The sequence below is a fragment of the Carlito syrichta genome, unplaced genomic scaffold, assembly GCF_000164805.1.
Source record: "Carlito syrichta isolate Samal-C Ts95f unplaced genomic scaffold, Tarsius_syrichta-2.0.1 Scaffold304646, whole genome shotgun sequence".
Taxonomy (NCBI): Eukaryota; Metazoa; Chordata; class Mammalia; order Primates; family Tarsiidae; genus Carlito; species Carlito syrichta.
Genome location: NW_007248742.1, coordinates 571,090 through 591,522, shown reverse-complemented (window position 1 = coordinate 591,522; position 20,433 = coordinate 571,090). Strand labels below are relative to the sequence as shown.

Sequence of the window (20,433 nt, the reverse complement as noted above, 5' to 3'; positions counted from 1 at the left end):
TCCTTCCACCTCAGCCTTCCAAGTAGCCGGAACTACAGGCGCATGCTACCACGTCCGGTTAATTTTGTATTTATTGTAGAGATGCAGTCTCGCCAAGTTGCCCGGGCGGGTCTTGAACCCGTGGGTTCAGGCAATCCACTCACCTCGGCCTCCCACAGTGCTGGGATTACAGACCGAGCCATCGAGCTCGGCCTAATTTGATACTAATCTGCTGGATTAGTCATTTCTAAATCAGTTACTTCAACATTATCTACTCATATGTTTAAATTATTTCCTTAATTACAATCATTTTATCTGTTCTTTCACCCAAGATAGCTTTACAAAGAAAATATATTCATGATATAATGTTAGTAGGTTTGGGACCAAATTTATGGGTTCAGATAATCTACATGCATTCAGTCACATGCCCTTGAAAGAAACACAAAAAATAAACTATGAATAGAAACTACGTAACATTAAAATGAAAAGAATATTTTTAAATGCTTAAAAACGACTGGGCGTGGTGGCTCAGCCAGTAATCCCAGCACTTTGGGAGTCCAAGGCAAGAGGACTGCCTGAGCCTGGGGGTTGGAGACTAGCCTGGGCAACTTAGTGAGACCTTGTTTCTACAATAAATCACAAAAACTAGCCCAGCGTGGTGGCGTGCATCTGTAGTTCCAGCTGCTTCAAAGACTGAGGTGGAAGGACTGCCTGAGTTCAGCAGGTCGAGGCTACGATGGTCCTGAGCATGCCACTGTACTCCAGCCTGGGTGACAAGAGTGAGACTCCAACTCAAAAAAAAAAAAGAAAGAAAAGAAAATCCTTAAAAACACTGTAACATAAAAACAAAAATGTTCTGGTCAATTTACAGTCATGAATGACATAGTGACTGTGGTTCAGATAACTGCCTACCTAAAATTTTACATCATCCAAAATAGTGGAATGGATTTTTCTACCAGTCTTCAAAGCCCCTACAACTTGCATTAGTTATAGGGTATCTGGACATGCCTAAATAAGAAGAAACTACTTCCACGTGATTTTACGTTTCCTATATTCATCATAGTAATAGATATTTTGGTTATCTACCTTATAGAAAATGATCAATCAAAGCAGTAACCATGATCACTTTCACTGAAAACAAAGAAACCTCCATATAATACTTTAAAAAAAATTTTTTTTCTTTTTTGACATGGGATCTTCCTACATTGCCCAGGCTGTTCTTGAACTCTTGTCCTCAAGTGAGCCTCTTGCCTCAGGTTCCCAAGTAGCTGGGACTACAGGTGTGCACCACCCTTCCTAGCTTCATGTAGTACTTTTAAACTACATTTTCATGTACATACATAAAAACAAACAGACAACTCTATCACTGAATTTGGGAAATGGAAATATCATCAGTTCTATAAATTGTCATTATTTCTATCATCTCAAATTATAACTTTTTCCAAAAAGATTTATTTAAATAGTCTACAAAATATTTAATATAAAAATTAAGATGCAAATCAAACAACTTTGGCAACAGTGTTTTTAATACTATGACAGGAAACAGTTTCTTCAATAGACTCACCAAGCAACTTGCTGAAACAGACTTACCGGCTGGCTATCACACACTGAGCACCTAGGCTGGACAGAAGAGTCGTCATTCCTTTACCAAGGCCAGTACCTCCTCCAGTAATGAACGCCACCTTTCCTTGAAAACTATTAGGTGCAAGCATCGCTTTTTGAAGGGGTGGGAAGAATTTAGAATGTAAAGCTTCAGCGTTTTGATATAATATTTTTGTTCCATAACTGAAAAACTAAAAGGAGAAAAAAATGAATTGAAACTTGCATACATGTATTTCCAAAACACAGATGAATTTTTAAAAACTTACTCTTGAACTTCAATATTAATCATATTCTTGGATTAACACAAATTCACTGCAGACACAGTGGTATTGTACTTAATTGTTATTCTTTTGCTTTTTGAATATTAAGTATACTAGTAGAAGGGCTAAAAAAAAAATCACAGGCTCTGGAGCTAGACTACACAGAATATAATTTTCTCCCTACCTGTATAACCTTCAACAAGTTGTTTAACCTCTCTTTGCCTCCGTTCCTTTATCTATAAGACAGGGACAATAAAAGAACCTTCTTCACAGGACACTGTGAGGATTATATGAGTAAGCATAAGAAAAATACCTAGAGTAGTGTGTAGTACATAGTAAACACTGTAAATGATAGCAGGTATTTTGCTTAAATTTAACTTTTTGGGGTTGTTGTTGTTTGAATCAATTGCCCAGGATAGAGTGCAGTGGCCCGATCATGCCTCACTACATAGCCTCAACCTCCTGGGCTCAGGCGATTCTTCCACCTCAGCATCCCAAGTAGCTGGGACTACAGATGCGTACCACCATGCCTAGCTAAGTTTTTTATTTTTATTTTTTTCAGAGACAAGGTCTCAATATGTTGCCTAGGCTGGTCCCAAACTCCTGAGCTCAAGTAATTCTCTCACCTTGGCCTCCAAAGTGCTGGGATTACAGGCATGAATTACCATGCCCGCCTCAAATTCAACTTTTAAAAAACTAACATAAAGCATTTTTGTCTTTCAACAAAAACAATTTGGATAACAATCATATTCCACATTTGAATCACTAAAAAAAAATTGTTTTAATTTTTTATAAGGCTTATTAAATCAAATGCCTATTCCCATAGTGTCTTCTGGTCAAAAAACTTAGAACAGATTTTTCTGTTATTTTTTAAATGGGGGGGGAAATCAATTCATTTTGAACAAAAAAAAAATACACAATACTCAACTGTTATACTCAACTGTTATACTCAATTGTGAAAATCACTGTCATTCTTTTATATTTAATTATAAAAACTAACTTTAAGTGCTAAATACAATAACAAGACAATAGGAGCTAGCATCCACTAAATGGTTACCATGTGACAGGATTAGGTATCAAACTAATCGTCACAACAACCATATGATATGGGTATTATTTTTACCCCATTATACAGGAAGTGCTCAGAAAGATTAAAAATACAGCTAAAGCTGCAGTACCAAGATTCAAACATAGATTGGCAGGCTCCAGAACCTTCTCCCATAACCACCTTGTATATTGCTTTTGACTTTTCTGAGCTCTTGCTAATCTTAATGATTACACCAGGGAAATATGTGATATTCCATAAGGTCATGGTTGCAAGATTAAAACTCTGGAATATCATTTCCTGCTAGAGTACTTATGTAAACTAAATAAGTTGCCATCAGTTGATCCAGGATATCTGGAAATTAATCCTAAGGAAAGAATAAGAAATGTGGTCAGTGATTTAGGATAAAGCTGTTCATCAACTGAAAATTGCACAAGAAAAGGCTTATGATGTGATGTTACGTGAAAAAAAGAAACAAATATATGATATGTTCTTAACTACCAGCAAAAATATATTCTTAGAAAAAAGGTTGGAAGGAAATAACAATAAGTAGTAGACTCAACATTTACCATATGCCAAGGCTTTCCAAAGACTTTTCTCACAACAACCCTATAAGGTAAATTCCATTGTTACTCTAATTTCATAGCTTAGGATATTGAAGTACAGGTAACTAACTTTCAAAAATAAATAATAATAAGTAGTAAAGGTTTAATTCAGATCCAAGATCTGGCTGACCTCAGAGTCCACCCTATTGCTTTACATAGTTATCTCTAAGATTATGGATAATTATTTGAATTTTTATTTTTGGTTGGTTTGGTTTACAACCCTATTGCTTTACATAGTTATCTCTAAGATTATGGATAGTTATTTGAATTTTTATTTTTGGTTGGTTAATTGGTTTTTAGCCTTTCAAAATGTGTTCACAGGCATAGTAGCTCACGCTTGTAATCCTAGCACTTTGAGAGCCCCAGGAGAGAAGATTACCTGAGCCCAAGGGCTTGAGATCAGCCTGGGCAAATTGGCGAAGCCTTGTCTCTACAATAAATCAAAAAATTAGCCAGGTGTGGTGGTGTGACCCTGTAGTTCCAGCTACTTGGAAGGCTGAGATGGAAGGAACACCTGAGCCCAGCAGGTTGAGGTTGCAGCAGCAGTGAGCATGCCACTACGCTCCAGCCTGGTCAACAGAGTGAAACGCTGACCAAAAAAATGCTACTCATTAAGTATGATTTGATTTTTATAATCTGGAAAAAAATGACTGAAAGACAAAATTACCAAGATGACGTATAAAATAACTGGTGAAGATAAATTTGCAAATCTGGTAATGCTCCATGCCACTCGTTATATTTCTTTTAGCTTCATGTTGACAAAGCATTTTCTTTTCATATCCTTTTGCTAAAGTGTAATAATCCAAGCAACAATACAATAATCTTTTTCAACATAAATGGCACTTCTACTTAAGGCTGCCATCTGCCTCCAGAACTATTACATTAAGATGATGAATCAAGAAGTTTGTACAAGTAGGCTGGTTAATTTGTCACTGTGTAATAATAATGAAAAAGTGTATTCTAATTTTCCAAAGGCTCTACCATGAATTTGTATTTAGCACTAATTTTTGTAGGGAATTTGATGTGGTGCACCAAGAACAATAATTAAACAAGATATCTGCATACAAACTTTCTTCTTTTATTTATACTAAAATATTTCCTCAAGCTTCTTACTGGTAGAGGAAAGGATATAAAGGGAAAAATATAACATTTGATAAAAACAATTCCTAATTAGTGTCTATAATGTAACAGTTTATTATAAGGCAATCTTACCCATTTCATCTTATTAGATGATCAATACTGATCTTATAATTCCACTTCTTCACCAAACCAGAAGAAATTAATATGTTATTTTAATTCACATTAGCCTCTGACAAGTCACAGTATATATGTGAATATAAATTCAAGCCATCTCTTGGTTTACAGGAAGTTGTTAATTTCAACATTAAGATCCATAGAGATAATCAGACCTAACAGGATCATACTGTATTAAATCCCCTATTTCTAGGGGATCCTTAATAACTAAGATAGTATTTTTAATGTTTCTTTCTTAATTATGAAAAGTGGATACAAAACGGGCTTTTAAAGATGTTTAAATCTTATTTTGTACTTTTTCTGGAATTTGCTTTCAATCATGGAAATAATACCTTCCATATATTGATTTCTCTGAAGATGAAGATCTTTAGTGAGCCAAGATACTTAAAAATTTCTAAAGTCTTTCAATTTTGTATTCAGATTTTTGTAGTGTTAGAAGCTCTAAATCTCTCCCCCACAAAATTAGCTATCACCTATCTGCCCAGCAATACTCATCACTCTCCCACATCATATAAACAATCTTTCTCCCTCGTGTATTCCTAAATTATAGCATCTAAGCTAATGAGATGTGTCACGCATCTAATCCTCAAAATGGCAATTCTGAAAAAAAAGTCTTGACTTTGTCCCTTCCCTAAAGGATAAGAACTGCATCAATGAGATGTATACTTAAGTTACCTATATATTTTGGTTAATCTAAAATGTCTAAAGTAAATATCTAGAATAAAGGTTGATTGGTATGCCTAGGCCAAATATATTTTGTTAGGCCTGCCAATGTTTTAAAATTTTGAGCCAACATTTAGATATGGTAAGAGTTCACATAAAAATCAGAAGCTCTATGAACACTTGGGTCCACCTTCCTACATAGTTAAGTATGACTATAACTGGGCCCTTGGAACTAGGCCTGAGCTTTGCCTAGCCCTGGCTCATGCAGGCAGGTGAGTCCTTTTCAGTTTGTGTACAGGGCTTGCAAGGACCTAAGGCATTTGAGTCTAAATAATACCCAAGAAACTAATACAAAAAGGAAGAAAAGAAGCAAAGCAAGGCATTTATTTATTTATTTTTTGCATCACAGATATGTTTCTGAAATTTCATGTAAAACAAATTTCTGTAAAAAATAAATGTTTAATATGCTAGGCACATTATTAAATTATTAAAAGTCTGTTTCAACTCTATAAAAACCATACAATAATAGACTCTCATGTGGAAGTTGAAAGGGTAGATGAGTTAACATTTAAAATAACCCTTAGCTTAGCTAGCAATTTTGCCATCATCATCATACTACTGATGGGGCCTCCACATTAAAGTCTCATCCTTCTAAAACATGGATTCCTTCCAAAGTCAAAAAGACAAAAATCACTCTTGAGCACAGCATTCAAGTCATTGAACAATATAATTTCAACCTACTTTTCTAGCTCAACTTCCTACCCAGTCTGACACATAAGGATACAAAAACTCTACACTTAGCAACCCCTCAGCAGTTTCAAAACTTGCCACTTTCATCTTCTAGCCTTTGCTCCTGCTTTCTTATCAGCCTGAACTACCCACTTTCTTTCTCAACCCAGCAGAATCAGCCCTCAAAACCAGGCAACAGTGTCAAGATCTCTGTTGACACTTTTTAACAGGCATCTGTTAAAAACAGGCAAATAAATCCCTTGCATGCTAAACTGTCAGCACTCAGGTAGGCAGGAACACTACCTTATTCATCCCTAGAATAGGGTTTCTAGCACTAATTAAACATTCAATAAATGATGGTTTTACTGGATATAACACTGACTGCCAGGCTCCAAATCCATTCAAAAGTGCATGAGTGTTGACATGCAGTTTTATGTGAATAAATGATAGAAATCCAGCTCTTTGTCATTTGTTTAAAAAAGTTAAAACAGTCATTTCTAATTAACATAAATTAAGACATTTAAAAGTTAGCTTAAACCCAAGTAAAGAAAATCCAAATCTATCTACATGAGTACTATATCAACGAGTCATTTGCAAATAGAAAAGCAGGCCAAAGGGTTTAAAAAGGTATTCCACACAAACAAAAAAGCACGTACAAACCATATTTATTTACTTATTTATTTTTTAGTCAATATTTTTTATTTTGATGTTGTTGGGTACAGTTATGGGTTAGGTTTTCAAATATGTTTCGTTCAGGCACCCTTGTTGATACGGGGTGTCTCCCTGTCCCCAGACAGATACTGACTACCGCTAATCCCACCTCCCTCCCCGCCCCATAGTTTCCCACCACTGTCAGTCCTTTTCTTATAGTATTACAGGGATGTTCAAGGTCCGCTATATGAGTGAAAACATGTGATACTCAGATCTTTGTTACTGAATAAGCATGTTTAAACAAGAGGAGGTTTCAATTTTCTTCTACCAGACTGGTAAGGTTCAAAATATTATAATACATAACATAAGAAACAGCATATTAAAGCCACTTGTACAATCTGTTGATATGAATTGCAGCAACTCTGCCTTAGGAGACCAATTTGGTAACATTTATTAAAATAAATACCCTTTGACCCAGTAACTCCAGATTCAGGAATTTAGCCAACAGTTATACTCACGAACTTGGGAAGGGGTGGGAGGAAAAGAAGCCATGATCAAAGATACACAATAAGATTAAAATGAAATTAAGAAAATAATTCTATTTATAATCATGTAGAAAAGAATATCAATAAATTCAACAAAAGAAGTACAAGACTTATAAATGGAAAACTACAAAACATCATTAAGAAATTAAAGAAGACAGCCAGGCAAGGAGGTTCACGCCTGTAATCCCAGCACTTTGGGAGGTCAAGGTAGGAGAATAGCGTGAGCCCAGGAATTCAACACCAGCCTATAAAAAAATAAGGCTTACTCTTCAGGACTGAGCTCTATAAAAAATAAAATGAAATAAAAAGAAATTAGAGAAGACCTAAATAAATGAAAAGACATTCTGTGTTTATGGCTTAGAAAACTTAATTTTGCTAAGAAGGTAATACTTCCTAAATTGATCTACAGATTCAATGAAATCCCTATCAAAATTTTCGCAAGAGTTGACAAGCTTATCATAAAACTGATATGCAAGTGCAAGGGACTCAAAATAGCCAAAAAGATTCATTAAAGCACTATTTGTCACTGAAAAGACTAATAAACAATCCATGTACATTTCCGTAGGGGCAATACTCTAATGAATTAGGGCACATCTATATAACAAAGTACTGTTATATGCATCTATTATCTAGTAAATAAAAGGAGTAGAACTTATATGCTGAATGTAAACATTGTTACAGACATACTGTTTATTCAATCACTCAACAAATATTTGTTGAATATCAACAATGTGAGGCATATGTGTTAAGTGAAAAAGGTAGAGAAAGACATACAATGTGCTACCATTTGTATGGGATTTTTTAAAAAGGATATCTTCATATATTGCTAGGCACAATGGCTCACACCTGTAATTTAAACACTTTGGGAGGCAAGAGGATTGCCTGAGTCCAGGAGTTTGAGACTAGCCTGGACAACTTCGCAAAACCTCATCTCTACAATAAATCAAAAAATTAGCCAGGCATGGTGACACATGCCTGTGGTTCCAGCTACTTGGAATGCTGAGGTGGAAGGATCACCTGAGCCCAGCAGGTCAAAGCTGTGGTGGCCATGAGTGTGTCACTGCATTCCAGCCTGGGCGACAGAGTAAGACCCTCACTCAATAAAAAGAAAAAGGAAAAAAAAGTATATCTTCATATATGTATGTTGACACATGCACAAAAATGTTATAAGGATCTATAAGAAACTATTCATAATAATAAACTCTTGGGAGAGGGACTTATTATATTGTCACTGAATGTCCTTTCATACTGCTTGAATATTCAGCATGTTCATAAGTTATTTTTCATTAAAATAGTTGACACAAAACTGAACTATATATGCAAGCATACAATATAAGGGTGTAGAGGGAAAAAGTTATACCAAGAAAAAAAATGGCACACAATCAGTTTTATGTCAAGGAAACACACGTTACTTTAAGTGTGAGTACTCTAGGTTAAACACTAAAGTGTGAGCTATATTTACAAGGCTAATAAAATGTTTCCATATTTATTTTCTTGGAGTTTCTAAAAAGTGTCTGTTGGTTCAGGTATAATGACTATTTGCGAGATCAAATTTACTTTGACTCAAATTCACAGGATAAGAGCATCACAGATTGACCCCTGTCATATTAACATATCAGTTTGGTAAACACTGAACAGACCTATTTTTCAAAGGATGAGTCTAAATAATGTACATCTTTGCATTACCAAATCAGCCTATGTATTCTTTGCACATAGTAAGTCTTCCATGACATTTCAATTTATTTTGTCCAGTTGCTAGAAGGCACTTGTCTATGCCATGCATGCATTCTTTTCAATGGCCAGATCACTGCCACTTCAGCATAGTATATGTGGTTTTTAGCTGGAGGCATCTGGATATAAAAGGAACGTCTAGATGGGATGCTCTACTGCATGTTCCAGTGCAGAAAAGGATAGTCCTGCAGAATGAGGAACTGTCACACCCCAAAGTCCCATAGTGACCCCGCAGATTTTCATAGAACTGAAGTACCTAAGCTCTACCACCCCCATGCCTTGCCACAAACCATGTTAACTCATGTTCTGTTGTCTGTGTGGACTGCTTAAACACATCCGCCTGCTTCTTAACTTAAAGCACAAAGGGCACTGTACAGAAGTCACTGATATTCTGGGCTTCTGCAGAGCACAGATCTCGTTGCCACAGCAACTTGAAGGTAAGGCTGAGCAAATATAAAAGAAAGTGCCTTGTTGGACTCCAAGCTCCAGTGCCTAGACTGAATTATGCAGTTGTCAGTAGCAAGGCAGAAATTACATTTTTGAATAATGATGTATTTTATAGCAGTGAACATGAGACCCTGAAAACGTAGGTGCCCTGTGCTAGAGGATGTACATCCCATTTTATTACAGTATATATTCGTCTGCAGTTAGATGCAGTCCACACAGATCCCATCCCAATACTATAAAATAGAGATTTAAAATCACAGAAATAAATTAGGAGGTAATTTGAAATTTTCAACTGGGGTCTTAACTCCCGATGGCTTCTGATTTAAGTAATCTCTTACTGATCCTCTATAACATTAGCCAAAACTAACATGACTATCTTTTCTGAGGCAAAAATTAGAATCCCTGTTCTTGGTTTGATGTGGAAATTTTCTTACATGGAAAAGTATTAGAAATAAACATGACATTATGATTAGGTATGGAGTACATTCATTTATTTATTTTTAGCAAGTTTATTGAGCATCTGCTATGCCCCAGGCACTGTTCTAGGTAGTGGTAATACATCAGCAAACAAAATAGATACAATATCTACCCTTAACTAGATTATCTTTGGGTAGATGACAGATAAACAAATTAAGTGAAATATGTAGTATATTAAAAGTTGGTATGCATTGTCGGGTGAAATAAGGCATAGAATAGAGGTGACTCATTGCTACTTTAGAATGATCAGAGAAGGCCTCAATGAGAAGGTGACATTGGAGCAAAGACCTTAAGGGGGTGAAGGAAGAGTCACAGGGTTTCACACAAAGGAAAGATTAAGGGCAAAGGCCCTAAGAAGGCAGCATATGTAGTACATGGGGGAATAGTTAGAAGGTCAGCATGGCTAGAGGAGAAGGAGGGAAGGAGACAGGGACTGGAGGGGAGGTCAGTGAGGCAAAGGGGAATGGACCATGCAGGCTGGTCAGCCACTATGCAGACCTAGGCTTTTACTCTGAGTTTAGTAGGGAAAAAAAAATCTACAATTTTTTTTTTTTTTGAGTTGGGGGTCTCACTCTGTCACCCAGGCTAGAGCGTAGTGGCACCAAGTTCACTGCAACCTCAATCTCCTGGGCTCAGGCGTTCCTTCTGCCTTAGCTTCCTGAGATTACAGATGTGTGCCACCACGCACCACGCCTGGCTAATTTTTTTATTTTTTTTGTAGGGATGAGGTCTTGCTGTGTTGCCCAAGTTGGTCTTGAACTCCTGGTCTCAAGCAATTCTCTTGCTTCAGCCTCCCAAAGTGCTAGGATTAGAGGCATAAGCCACTATGCCTGGTCAAAGTTTTGAGCAGAGGATTAACAAGATCTACCTTAAGTTCTCAGGGGATCATTCTGGCTGCTATGTTGAGAATGGAACGTAGAGGGCAAGGCTGTAAGCAGGGAGACTAGTTATGGCACATAGCAGGCAGACAAGAGATGGTGGTGGCTTAGACCAGGGTGCTATCATCATAAATGGGGTGATGTTACCAAATAAAATTACTTACAAGTGCAAAAGGTCCCAGAAAATGGGCTGTAATAAATTACCACTGTACCTAATATTGATTGGTCCAATTATTCCTTATTTTTTAAACTTTTTTATTGAAACAAGATATTTGTACATATTTATGGGGTACATGTGACATTGTTACATGCATAGGAGGTGAAACAAACAAGTCAGAGTATTTAGAATATCCATCACCTCAATGATTTCTTTTTATTTCAAGTCCAATCTCATCATACTTTGCCCTAGTTCATTAAAAGCATATAAGAGGTCTGTTTACTGAGAAATTCAAGGCCATTCAACACAGAGAGCTTTTTCCACCTCTCTTGACCCCAGAAGCCAACAAGCTAGGAGTGGTGACTAAGAGGAGGAGAGCTGAAGATAACTAAGAACTGAAGATATCTAGTTTAAATAGCTGTATGCTGTAACCGAAATGACAGAACTATTTCGCAAACCCAAATAGGATGATTGAGAATAATGAGTCCTGTATGAGAAATGCTGCACCTGGGATACCTGTGGAATATTCAGGTGGAGATATCTAAACTGCAATAGGAAGTACAGGTTTGGAGCACAGAAAATAAATTGGGCTGGGTGTGGTGGCTCAGCCTGTAATTCCAGCACTTTGGGAGGCTGAGGTGAGAGGTTTGCCTAAACCTGGGGGTTCGAGAACAGCCTGGGCAACTTGGTAAGACCTTGTCTCTAAAATAAATCACAAAAATTAGCTGGGAGTGGTGGTGTATGTCTGTAGTTCCAGCTACTTGGAAGGCTAAGGCGGAAGGATCACCTAAGCCCAGCAGGTCGAGGCTGTGGTGGCCATGAGTGTGTCGCTGCACTCCAGCCTGGGTGACAGAGTGAGATTCTAACTCAAAAAAAAAAAAAAAGGAAAGAAAGAAAAGAAATTGGGGCTAAAGGTAATGACAACAACCTTTCATTATTACAGCAGTTATGAAAGCCCATAGTCCGAAGTCCTATCACAGCTTTTATGGGGCAAGGCAGTGGTGGGTGGGAGGGTGGGGGGAGGTTATTCCCAGACTAGAAGGGATCAAAGCACAGCTGTCCCCTTACTCTAGACTTACTTAAATGTACCCAGGCATTTCGATCTGAGTGATTCATCAAGTTAGGAAGAACAGAGCATAAGACAGTAAGATCACTGATTATTTCCCATGTGGAATTTTCTTTAAAAGCCAAGGCCTGCCAAACATCAATAGAATGCTTTCTACTGTGGGCTCTAAGAAACTGTGGCTAACTTTAGAATTCCCCTCCTCCTTTGATGTGTGTATGATGACCTTAAGGGAATAATCTGAGATTCAGATTTATTTTTAATATTACAAAGCTAGCTTTATGGTTTTGAGAGTAAGTTTGTTTTGAAATGTCTTCACATGCCTGTAGCTCCAAGGCCAGAATTCATCCACATGTCACCGTCCTGACCTACCGTCCTAAATGACTTCCTCACACCCTCCTTCTCTTTACCTGATATAGCCTACCCATTTCTAAGCCCCTTAATCTCCATGCATTTTACCTCCCCAGTATCTTTCCTCTCTGTCCACTGAATGATTTCAAAGTCTATCTCACATCATTCACAAACACTGAGGGCTTACTCTGTGTCATCTCTTTTGTTTGTTTAGTTTTTGCTGGTTTTTTTTTTTTTTTTTGAGTTGGAGTCTTACTCCATCGTTCAGGCTGGAGAGCAGTGGCAAATCTACCAGCACTCCAGCGTCAACCGGCTGAGCTCTGGCGATCCTTCGTCTCAGCCTTCCAAGTAGCCAGAACTACAGCCGCGTGCTATCACGCCTGGTTAATTTTTTTTTTATTGTAGAGATGAGGTCTCGCCAAGTTGCCCAGGTTGGTCTCAAACCCGCAGGCTCAGGCAATCCACTTGCCTCGGCTTCCCAAAGTGCTGGGATTACAGGCTGAAGCAGGGAGCCTGGCCTGTGTCATCTTTTAACCTGTCTCCAGAGGCCTGAAAAAGTAATTATGTTACTCCTCTCTTCAAGATCTTCCAATGGCTCCTGGTAGCTGTGTACAGTCCAGATTCCTTTCCTTCATGCAGCAAACCAAGTCTTCATGACCTGGCTCTTGCCCATCTCTCTCCTCATTTCCCTTAACATTTTGACTCAGGAAAACAAAGTCCTCAGGATTTTCCAAACACAAACTCTTTCCTGCCTCCCTATCTTTAAACAAATTGTTCCCAACTATCATCCAATATTCCTCATTCAAATCTAGTTCTGAGAGCATTGATGCCTTCCCTGACACTCCCAAATAGAATTAACATTTTCACCTCCTCCTCTGTAACTTATCAGTATACCAATTTTGGAGTCCCAGAGCCCATTGACATTTCAAGACTGACATCACTTACTCTTCTACTTCCTCTACCCTCCACTCAACAAGTGCTGTCACTCAGAGAGTGGCATTGTTTTTAGCTCAGGAGCCAAAGACAGAAATCTGGGCTTCATCTCATACTACACATTCAAACTAGTCCACTGAATTTTAGTCCTATCTCTAATGCTGCCCTGAGTTCAGAACTTCATCACTGCTGTTTTGATGTCTGGTTTCCCTATCTCAACTCTTGCCTGATAATATCATGTTCCTGCTCAAAATTTTGTTGGCTCCATATCACCTCCTCAGCACAGTACTCACCATCAATTACCAAGGTCTCTCAAGTTACCTACTAAATATCAATTAACTTTGAGTCTTTCCATACCCACTGCCATGCCCTAGTTGAGGCCACCAACACCTCCAATCTGAAGAGAGGATTACCCAAGGCTTGACCATTTGCCTCCACTCTTGTCCCCACTCCCATGTCTTAAGGACACAACTTAATGTGGACCATAGGCTGCTCACTAACCTGTCTCTCACCTCCTCCTTCTTCACTCTATAGATAACCTCTATTCTAAGCCTTCACACAGGCCACTCTCCAATCTAGACATTTCTTACTCACACTCCTCCCCATCTAGCCCTAGCTAACACCTACTCATCCTTCAGGCTTCACCTTCAATATATATTCCACCAAACACCTCTATAAAACTGGACACCTTGGCTGGACTTGGTGGCTCAGCCTGTAATCCCAGCACTTTGGGAGGCTGAGGTGAGTGGATTAACTGAGCCCACAGGTTCGAGACCAGCCCAGGTAATCTGGCAAGACCTGTCCCTACAATAAATCAAAAATTAGTTGGGCGTAGCAGCACATGCCTGTAGTTCTGGCTTCTTGGAAGGCTGAGGTGGAAGGATCACCAGAGCCTTGCAGATTGACGTTGGGGTAGCCGTGAGCATGCCACTACAAAAAACAAACAAAAAAACAAACAACTGGACACCTTCACCCCTCTACCCCTCTGTGTAGGAAATGTTTCTTTCCCAATTCTGATGACTCCCTTTTGAGGGGAAATCAGTTAGGGTAACTTCAGGCTTCTTTCTGAATCTGTCCCAACAAAGACAGTTGATCTGACTGGTAAATTCTGAAAGAATCATTGGGCATGAGTAGCCCTTCTTAGACTTTCTTCTTCTTGGGAGCTAGCTGTCCTTAGAGAACAACATAGTGCCCTCCTCCTAAGTCTGACTAATTTGGAAAATCCACTTAGTAGGCCCAGTTGGCTCTCATTACAAGTCCTAATAAAAGTGATACTTCAGCCTCCATTTTAACTCATTTTTCAGATTGGAAAAAAGAGATGCTAATTATCATGGATCCCTTCTGAGATCAGTAACACCCATCCTACTATGCACCATATTATACCATAATTCCATTAGATTTTAAGTTTCCTGAAAGCAGGAATCAGCTCCTCTCACCCTCGTATCCCTAGTGCAGTGCCTAGCACATAGAAAATGCTCAATCTGCTATATAAATACAAGAAGTCCACTATGTCCTGGTCTCTAGCAACCTGACCAGTCTCATTTCCAACTACCTCTCTCTGCCCCTATACAATACTAAACCACTTGAATTCTCAGAAATAGGCCATGCTTTTTCACTTCCCGGTAAGTGCTATTCCTTAGATGTAGATTACCTTTAGGACCCCATAAAAACTCCTGCTTCAAAAGTAAGCTCCAGGAGCCACCTCCTCCATGAGGCTCTCCCTGATTCTTCTAAGCACACAGTTTTGTTCATATATGCGTTATAATATACATCTGCATTTTCACTGTCTATTGATGTCTAATGATGACTGCCTAGACTATCATTTTTCGGACATTTTTTGGATGTGAACCATAGTAAGACATTTGCTTTAAATAGCAAATGCACATTCATTCATGAAACAAATACCACATGTTTACTCCGTGCCAGGCACTGTTCTAGATATAAATGGTGAAAAACCAGATGAAAATCTTTTACTCCATGGAGGTACTGTCTAGAATTTTAAGTTGGATAAAGAAATACTTAGGCTCTCCAGATAGAAAAAAAATAAAGAAAAGCAAACAAGAAAAAACATCCAGCTGGCCTTACATTTCTCCCCAGCAATATCCAGAAGAAAATAAAACAATGTTGACTAAACTGTAAGGAATAGATAAATGTGACACATCCAAATAAAATTATGCCTATCCACCCTTTTATCAGAGCACATGCCTGGAATGATGTATGCTCGCCAAATGTGTTAAACCTAGTTATTTCTGGGTGGCCAGTCTGAGGTCATGTATTACTTTAAAAAAAAATTTTAACTATATTACTTGAGTTAATATTGGCCAGGAATCATTTTTCTAAAAATAGTAATTACTCTTGATTAAAAAACAAAAGAAAAAGAAGAATGGCAGTGTGCACCACAGTTATCAAGGAAAGAATCTACAAAAGGAAGGATGGTAAATTTTTTAAAAAGTTTCATAAAATAAACAACCTTACTACATGAGATGAATTTGAATATCTCCTCTTCTATTCTAATTATTTTTAAAATCTATTTTGCTTCACTAAACTGGCTTCGAGGCCCACTCATTGGTTATTATCTGTGGTTATTATCTTGAAAAACATACATGAAATGACTGATGCATTGAAGGTAGGGATGTCTTTCAACTACAGATCAGAAAATAATGCCCAGCATTTAGGAGACACTTAAATATAATTTCCTGATAAACAATGGAATGACTGAATGTTTTCCTCAGTAGAACTGAGAGCAACTTGAGTGTAGTTGAGAACAGAGGTTTATATTTTTAAAATGTTTACATCCTCAGGGCATAGCACAAGGCCAGGTACAAAACCAGTTCTCAAAACAGTAAATGCTTATTAAATTGAACAGAGATCTACAAGCCGGCAGCACAATTTAATACAGAACTTTACAAAGAGGTTTTATGACAAAGAAAACATTTCTCTTGGTTCTAGTAACAAAAGTATTCAGATTAGAGGTTTTAATTAAAACAATTTGTATTTGCCCACAAAAACATGATGTTCCCTGGAACAGCCTCCTACTTCACAGATGTAAAGACTTTTTTTTCTCCCAGGGATTCAAACTCCATGTGCCAGGAAGGACAAGCCACACTAACAGGTGCCTCTCTTGTTTCTAAATCTCCATCCTCAAAGCTTCCATTTTTAAGCAAAGGAATTTCAAAATTGTCAGATTACTATTTTTTTAATGAGTTTATTTTCTCTCTCTCAAACTGTATTGCTAATGATGTCAAAAGAGCTGGAATATGGTCTGTTACCTTATTACTACAATCCTAATGATTTGTGTTAAAAATAAATAAATAAAAATAAATTAAAAATTAGGCCTGTAATCCCAGCACTTTGGGAGGCCAAGGTGAGAGGACTGCCTGACCCCAGGAGTTGGAGACCAGCCTGTACAACGTGACAAGTACTTGTCTCTACAGAAAAATCCAAAAATTAGCTGGGTGTGAGGCAGAAGGATCGCCTGAGCCCAGCAGATCCAGGCAGCAGTTGCGGTGATTGTGCCACTCACTCCAGCCTGGGTGGCAGAGTCAGACTCTGAGTGAAGAAAAAAAAAAATCTTAAGACTTTTCTACCTCACAGAGCTGTTGTAGGTTTCAAACGAGAAAGTTATTTGAGAAAGAATCAGAAAATAGAAGCTTCCTTTACAATGATCTGTAACCTAGTCTTTACAGAACATGAACAAATCCCACTTCTTAAGAGAAAGTTCTCTTACTTGAAAAGCTCACCTTACCAATTCTGTGTTCATATTTGTAACTACTGCTGCCCATGTTTTCTTCAAACAAGAATACCATGGCTGCCCATTCCATCAAACTGAAAGTTTATTCACAGTTGATATAATAATTTTGCTACCTGGCTAAAGAAAATCTGCTTCTTAGTTTGTTTATTAAGATTTTTAAATTTAGTCAGAGGGAGGACCTGTTGTGGGTGTTTATTGCTTCTTTTAGTTTTTCTTTCTCTCTCTCTCTCTCTTCTCCTTCAGAGCTGTCTTCACTTGCAATACTCTATTTCCACTGCGGGTCCAATGGAGAGACACTGACAAAACAAAACAACAGAAGTGTGGAGAAGACAGAGGTGGAAGCCAGGGTGAGATGCACCTCTCACAGCTTTACCTGTGGGAAGAGGGGTCTACAGACCGCTGAGGTTTTGTTTTGGTTTCATTTTTATGTGAATTTGTTTGTATTAGTGTTGAATGTTTAATGCCACAGCTAACACATAAATGGATTTTCCTCGTTCAATAAAGGAATTCAAAGAAAGCTCTTGCTGGCTCCGGGGTTTCACCACCCCCCTCCCCACCCGGGTCCCTCCCACTCCCCCTCCTCAAGCGGCTAGCGGGTGCTGTTTCCTTCCGTACCTCTTTCTACCTGTTGACACACAACTTGGGGACTTGCAAAAACGTGAAAACTTCGAAAACCACGTGCCCGCCCTATTCCTCCCGCCCTACACACACCAGGACTTCAGCGGATAGCGGGCGAAGATCGCGACCCCCGCCCTTCACTCTCCGCGTCGCCCTTCGCCCCAGCATCTGGTGGCCCTGTCTCCCCGGATCGTCCCCCAGATCGCCCTGTCCTCGCTCCTTGCGCCCCGGGGCGCCGTGTGCTCTCTCCCTGCGCCCCAAGACACCCTGTCCTGCCTCCTTGTACCCTGGGCCTGACGGTCCCCGCTCCTTGCGCCCCGGGACGCCCTGTCCTCACTTCCCCCGTCCCTGGCCGCCTTACCCGCCAAGAACCGAGACCACAGGGCAGCCGGGACTCCCGAGCAAAGAAAGTTCGGCCCAGCAGCGCCATGTTGGGCTCCCAACTCGGTCGGGAAAGCTGGGGCGGGGCGCAGGGGGCGGGCCAGATATAACAAAGTTTCCGGGGCCGGGCGGGCCGCGGCAGCGGGCGGGGGCTGGGGACTGAAACCCGACCGGCCTGGGTGGTCACGACGCCCTTGGCCCCAAGGCTCGGGCCCGAGGGCGTCGCCTCGCTGGGCCTTGCCGTTGCTTTACCCTGCCCCGTGCTCCCAACGTATGGATGGGCGGGAATGGCGGTTTCGGGATCCCTGTGGGTGGGCTAACACCCGCGCCCTACAAGGGTCTGCAGATTGCAGCAACACGCGACATGCACGGCCCACCGAGTGCTAGCACATTTTTCACTCCTTAAGTGGTGTTTAAGTGCGTGGTCGGCGTGGCGCTGGATTCCATTTCATCAGAATAATAATAATATCTTTGATCTAAAACCTGGCCTCACTCTTCCAAAGGCAGAGCAGCTGAAATCAGCCACCAAGGGCGGCCTCGGGCTCCGTTGACTTTTCGCAGGACACACCGCCCCCTGTCGTCCTGATACCGCGCGACTCCGACCCACCAACCTCGGCTTTTGTCTCCAAGAGGATAATTCATACACGCGTTAACAGCAAACGCACACCTTTAGTACATCATTCTCCATCTCAGGGTAATATACCTGTTGACACAGTGCACTAGCACATTACTGTCACATTACTGTCCTCACCGGTAAAATGGGAATATTCATGCCTAATTCAGGATTATTATGAAGATAAAGTGTATGTGTGAAATCCCAAAGTGTAGGCTGATAGTGAAAACACTGAGAGTTTTCTATGGGTCTGGCATTTTCCAAGTGCTGAGAAAGAAAAAAAAGCAGCTCCTGACATTCAAAACCTGGTCTTGGACTCGCAGCAAAGTTATATTAATCTATTAAATATGTACTATCTCATAGAATACCAACCTCAGACAAGGTTACTTTGCGATCATAATAGGGTGAGGCAAAACGAGTCAACTTCATAATGTGCCCTTAGCACAGACAAAAACAGGTTCATGGTGTTGCCCACAAAACACCAAACACATCTCTCAGTCAAAATGAGTTACTACTTCTTTATCAATTGCAAATTTAACCTCACTCTAGTCTCTCATAGCTATAGATCTAGTCTCCTCTCACTATAGATAAGATGTATTGAGATCCTCATTCATAGAATTTCCCATGCTTTCTGACAGCAATTAGAGTTAACCCCCACTTCCATAGAACCTCAACCAAAAAGTCCAAAATCCACGATATGTTCTTTCTAACACCCTCTTACTGAGACACTACATGATTTTTTTATGGTGTGTGTCCTCTCTCACTGCAAAAAATAAATAATAAACTCAATCAACTCAACTACGTGTGTGTTCTTGTTGATCTTTGGCTGGAGGGCCTGGATAGTACTCTAAAACCAGTATGAATTCATTGTCTTGGTTTGGGTTCACTGGAAGCAGACACTGATACCAGGATCCAGTGCAATGATATTTGAGAACTTTGGGAAGTACCAGTGGGGAAGGGAAGGGAGGCAATCCAGGGTAAGTTATCTAGCTAGTGAACACCATGAGCAAATAGAGCTTAATGTCACCAGGAAATCTCTAATCTCTGGGTGAGGATGGAGAACACATGTCTCAGAGAAATTCCATCCAAGGGATGAGGAAGCTGTAGTATTTGCATACCAACTCCCACACCAGTATCTGCTGGGGTTGGGATATTGATTCCCTGACACTTCTGGCCTGTGAGATTGGCATGAGGCCTTGATTCAGAGCATGACCTCAAAAAAAAGAGATGTAGATGCCAACAGCTGGAGACAGACCGTGTCCTTAAGTGATACATGTTTATTGCGGAACTTGCTGTGATAAAAGTCTGACTCCATTTATGATGTTCAGCCCTCCTCCCTCTCCCTTCCCTTGTGTCCCACATCTGGGCAAGTTGATAAAAAAACCCAGACACTCCTGCCTTTGGCACTGAGAGCCAAGCCCTTTCTCGTGTATGGGAACCCTTCCCCTAGCCCCATTCTATAATCACAATAAAACCTCCAAGCCACTCTTTTTCTTTGCTGTTAGTTTCCTAGGACTGCCATCAGAAAGACCACAGATTGGGTGGCTTAAACAAGAGAAATCTATTCTCTCAGAGTTCTGGAGGATAGAAGTCAGCAGGGTGGGTTTCTTCTTCTGAGGCCTCTCCTTGACTTGTAGATGACCAAGTTCTCCCTGGGTCTTCACATGATCTTCCTCTGCACCCTTCCATGCCCAAATTGC

General features: G+C 39.7%; 1 protein-coding gene across 1 annotated transcript in view; it reads right to left on the bottom strand.

Moving 5' to 3' along the window:
• The window catches only part of DECR1 (2,4-dienoyl-CoA reductase 1), a 42,586-nt gene extending 24,395 nt beyond the window's left edge, over window positions 1-18,191 (bottom strand). The window contains exons 1-2 of the mRNA XM_008060559.2: window positions 18,101-18,191; window positions 1,570-1,772 (exon numbers count right to left, since the gene is read on the bottom strand). Of these exons, the coding sequence (XP_008058750.1) occupies window positions 1,570-1,772; window positions 18,101-18,169 (272 nt within the window). The 5' untranslated portion in view covers window positions 18,170-18,191. The remainder of the gene's footprint in view (window positions 1-1,569; window positions 1,773-18,100) is intronic.
• Window positions 18,192-20,433: the final 2,242 nt, after the last annotated feature.